The sequence below is a fragment of the Borostomias antarcticus genome, assembly GCF_949987555.1.
Source record: "Borostomias antarcticus genome assembly, chromosome: 3".
NCBI lineage: Eukaryota > Metazoa > Chordata > Actinopteri > Stomiiformes > Stomiidae > Borostomias > Borostomias antarcticus.
The window spans coordinates 2,852,386-2,857,514 of record NC_140236.1 but is presented as its reverse complement, the minus strand read 5'-3'; the positions used below and the strand labels follow the sequence as shown (position 1 = coordinate 2,857,514).

Here is a 5,129-nt window from a genome sequence, read left to right as displayed (position 1 = left end):
TAAACGCTCTCCGTCTGTATCAATAGAAAACAGTCTTTTCTATCTGAACCGTTTTACCACCTTGGCGACCGGTAATGTCAGATAAAACCCAAGAATATTCATTCCAAACGGCGTTTTATTGCGAAGGTAAGCTCTTCTCAGAGTCTGAGGAGATTCTGGCGAGGCCTCGAACGGAGGATTGACGTTAACCCCCTCGTCTGGACGTCCTCACTTGCTCCTGGTCCGGTCGGCCCGGCCGATCTGACCCGCGCTCTTGGCCGGGGACACGCGCAGCAGGACGAACGCCGGAGGGAGAGTCCGTCCCTGGAACGGTGGGCTGGTGACGTCTCTCAACACGATCACATACTCACCTGAAAGAGGAGACAAATGGACATCTCACAGAGGAGGACGTTGAATCGGAATTAAATGTCCCCCCTCACGGAATTAAACGTCCTTCCGATTGTCACCCTGCATCTACCTGGGAATCCCCAGAGACGGGAACCGGACGAGGAGCCGGGGATTATGGGAAATGTTGTTCTGTGTGGGCTGCCACCTGCTGTTCATCAGCATGTGTGGGGCCTCAGTGGACTTGTCACCATGTCGGTGTCGAGGGACACTCGTAGGGGACTCTAAATGGACAATAGTGACTCTGTACATCTTTTGATGTATTAATTTATTTATCACACTTTTATTATTGTATTGGGTTGTAATCATATATGGGTCAGCTGGTGTCTGCATACCCTCAAATCAAACAGTAAGGGGGTTCAACCTTTGTGGTGACCTTTGTGTTGAGCGGATGTGGTTGAGTTTGAGTGCAACTGTACCCCTCTGAAAATTTGGTGGTGGTGGTGGGGGGGGTGCTGCAGTTACGGCTTTATCTGTGACTTGAGGACAAACTTCATACCGCAGCATTAATGTGCTGTATCTATCTGCCGGGTTGGAATGTGTGTCGTAGGCGTCCTGCAAGGCTGTGTTTGTCTACTGGCTCGGGGAGAGAATACAAGACTAAAAATATGTTCTGTTTCGCTTGCTAGACCACTGCTGATAATAGCACAATAATGCATCCATTACAACACAGCGCTGCCGAGCTGCAGGAACGGGCTGGTCAGGAGAAAATGGTCTCACACATGGAAGGAAACATGACCGAGTCTCTCCTCACTGCGTCCAGACACTCTATAGATACACTCACCAGAGAGAGAGAGAGAGAGAGAGAGGGGGAGAGAGAGAGAGAGAGAGAGGGAGAGAGAGGGAGAGAGAGAGAGAGATAGAGAGGGAGAGAGCAAGAGAGAGAAAAGAAAAGTGTATGAGAGAGAGAGAGAAGGAGAGAAAGATGGAAAGAGAAGAGAGGGACAGCGGGAAAGAGAGACAGAAAGAGAGAGTGAAAAAGAGAGAGAGAGGCAGAGAGAGAGACAGAGAAAGAGAGAGACAGAGAAAGAGAGAGAGGGAGAGACAGAGAGAGACAGAGAGAGAAAGAGAGAGACAGAGAGAAAGAGAGAGAGAGGGAGAGACAGAGAAAGAGAGAGAAAGAGAGAGAGACAGAGAGAGAAAGAGAGAGAGAGGGAGAGAGAGAGAGAGGGAGGACCATCCCAGCTGACAGGTTCGTCTTCCATGACATCACGGCCTGTCCAGTCCGTCCGCCGGAGGACAAAGGCGGTGGCGGCGGGGGGGGGGGGCATCAGAGACTCCTCCTCCTCCTCCCCCCCCTCCTTCTCCTCCTCCTTCCCCTCCCTCCTCCTCCTCCGTCACCGGCCGTCCTCAGCTGCTTCCCCCTGGCCACCGCTGACCGCTCAGACACCAGGCAGCACCGGGCGGTCAGGTTACCGACGAGCAGGCGGGGTATCACATCATGCTCCCATAGTATTATGGGATGGAGGAATTAGCCCTGTAAGCTTAGGGAGGAGGGAGGGGGGGGGGGGTATCTATAGCGAGCGGCTTCCCCGAACCTAAGCCCCTCTTCCTGGGCATGTGGCTGCCACACCTGTCCCCCTCCTGACACACGGGAATATCACTTTCCACCGGCTGAATGACACGCCGAAGGAGAGGGAGTGTGTGTGTGTGTGTGTGCGTGTGTGTGTGTGTGTGTGTGTGTGTGTGTGGGGAGGAGGGGCGGGGTTAAAACAATATGCAAGTACAGAACACTCAGAAAGGGCCTTATAAACTATTTTGTTATGCGTTTGTTTGGTAGAGGTGGCGTACAAGAGGCCGTTTGCGTCCCTGTCTGTGGGGGTGTGCACGTGCACGCGCGCGCACGTCAGCGCACAGCTCTTCCTATACCTACAGTCCTCCGCTAGAGAAACGCAATCGAGCGGCGAGGCCGGCGTTCCACGCCGCGCTTCATCCCTCCATCTTAGATTATGTGTCCTTAGGCGAGGGCTGGAAATACCGTTTTAACAACAACGGCAACAACAACACAAGCAGAACAGAGCCGACAGAGCCGAACGTCCCGGCTTCCAAAAGCAGGAGCGCTAAATTACAGAGCAGCTGTCTGCGCCTCCCTTCTCCGGGGGCCCGTCCGCAGCGCTCCCAACCCTGGGTCCCGGACCCCCCCCCCCCCCCGAGACCCAGGGGAGGCCCCCCGACGTTGGGAACGGCGCTCCGTCAGCCCGGCTACTTCAGAGGAAAGGGGAGACGGACTGGAAGGACCAGGGTTTCGGCCCCCGGTCGCGCAGCGGACCCGGAGTAATTCCATATCTTTCTCTGGGAGGTTTATATATTTATATAGGGCCGTATTTACACAAGGCAGGAGGAGGGAAAGGAGAGAGGGTAATTGAATTGTTGTTGGAAGCTCTCCGCTGTTATTCTAGGGTTACTTTCCCCGAACCTTTCCAGTTTCTGTCGGGAGAGAAGCTGTATCAGTCCGCAGTGTGTAATTATAGTGGTGTTTTATAGATTCACATTGTGTGTTCGTTTTTGTTGGACTGATTCCTTTGTTCCCAAGATCGGATCTTTCCAGAGTGCCCTAAAAAAAAAAAAAGGAAAAAAGAAAAAGGAAAAAAAAGAAGAAAAAAATAGAGACCTTGACTACCAGGGACTCACCTGCTCTCGTGGTCTGGTGGTCCAGAGGGGGGTTCTTGGTGTTGCTGTTGAAACGGGACCCCATGCTTGACCTGTTGGAGAGAGAGAGAGAGAGAGAGAGAGAGAGAGAGAGAGAGAGAACAAAATAGACAAGTAGAGACAGAGAGCTCAATCAGTTGAGGAGAGAGAGAGAGAGAGAGAGAGAGAGAGACAGGTAGAGACAGAGAGCTCAATCAGTTGAGGAGAGAGAGAGATAGAGAGAGAGAGAGAGAGAGAGAGACAGGTAGAGACAGAAAGCTCAATCAGTTGATTTTCAGGTCACGTGAAATCAACGCGTTCACTCGGTAGGTATATATTTACGTATTGACGTACGTTCTACTTCAGAAATCTTCGCACGCGTGTATATCGAGCAGCGGTATCCTCTGTTACGTCTCGGGACTAATCACGGCTAACGTGATTGAATCCGAGCGCTATGGATATCATGCTTCTGGGGGTATTAAGGTCTGACTATCTCCACTCGTTCCATACGTTCATGCATATGAATGCAGTCGAGGATCAAAGATCTTGAGACGGTCATAAGACAGGATTACTATGCGTCGACTTCGGTAATCTTATCAGTAAACTGCTCCTAATCCTTTTGAAAATGAAAGGAAGGACCCCTTCGCGGTCTCTCCAGCTAGGCACGTGCTATCAGACACCCCGGCCTTGTTATGCTAAAGCAGGAGATTGAAATATTTCAGCGCTGATGAGACATAAAAGACACGCCGCGCCGATTAAAACGTTTCCTGAAAGCAAAATATTATCTTTGAAAAGCAAACTCTCTTTGAATTCTTGAAGAGTGAAAGTGGGATCTTTATATGTGGAGTTGAGGTGCGAGTTCGCAAAGAAAGCTCGCGCAATTGTTTGAGATAAAGATGACCCGATGCATATTTTACCATCAACCAAATGGGAGGGGGCCCGCGCAACAGTTCCCATAATGCACCTCGCACGTGGTTAGGGAAAAGGGCTGATTGGCCTCATTTATGGTCTTTGCCAAAACAGTTTGAAAAGTCGCTTGAAATATTGACGTCACTTCTTTAGAGAAATGCACAGAGACAGAGCTGTCATTCGCGCACACCCATACGAGCGATGAAGCTGTCGTCTCCTTTGGCGTTTCAAAGAAACAAAACGGAGAATGAATTGCTTGCCCTCTCTGAGGCCCACGGGGAACTCTCTGAAGAGGGCCTTCAGTTGGTACCCAGCCCAGTTTGGCTCAGCAGACACGATTCCTTGGCTGGGTCCGTGAAGGCGTGGGCCGCGGGATTGGCCAACGGTGATGTCACCCCGTGTTCTGGTTAATTCTCGTTAGTTAGGACGGCGGTCTCACTATAGGGGGACACATGGTATTGGTTGGGTCTTTTTTAGAGCTTTGTTATTGTGATCGAGTTCAAGGGGTTATGTTTTTGTTTCTTTTGTCGTTTTCGTCGCTGTTCCATTCTGGAAACAACAAACAAACGTTACGATATCATCAATAACACTATTAATAACAACACAACAATTGCCTGTATTCTTACAACGGGTTTGATTGGTAGATAACTGATCTTTTAACATTCTCTATATCGTTATAGACACTAAAGTTTTGCATTCTGACTTCACATTCTATTCCTTTTCCGGGATATTTGGCGAAATTCACAACAGGATTCCAGAGTTGATGTCTTCTCAAACCTGGCCTTGATTCAAAACAGAGCCTTCGGCCTGAGTACCAGCTGAACAGACGTTCCCATGTATACCCCCGTCTATTAAACAGTACAAGGACCAAACATAGACCAATCAGAAGCAATCTAGGTCAGTACAAGGACCAAACATAGACCAATCAGAAGCAATCTAGGTCAGTACAAGGACCAAACATAGACCAATCAGAAGCAATCTAGGTCTCTAACACAACTCCGATCAGATCTACATCCGTTCCAACACAACGTGACACTACCAGGGTTCGTTCTGAATCAGTACATCAATGAACATATTCCTCGCGCAGGAAGGGAAAACAGCATGAGATCCAGGAGTTACATAACTTGTTCCCATTCAAAAGGAATGAAATGAACAGTATGGTGATGCTCGGGTCAGCCAAGGTCCTCGCTCTCTCCTGCCTGGTGCTT

At 49.9% G+C, this 5,129-nt stretch overlaps 1 protein-coding gene across 1 annotated transcript in view; it reads right to left on the bottom strand.

The window, feature by feature from the left end:
* Nucleotides 1-207: 207 nt before the first annotated feature.
* The window catches only part of LOC311329970 (MORN repeat-containing protein 1-like), a gene marked incomplete at both ends in the record, with an annotated part of 17,925 nt that continues 13,003 nt past the window's right edge, over nt 208-5,129 (bottom strand). The window contains one exon of the mRNA XM_084461920.1: nt 208-350. Coding sequence (XP_084318046.1) covers nt 208-350 — 143 coding nt within the window. The remainder of the gene's footprint in view (nt 351-5,129) is intronic.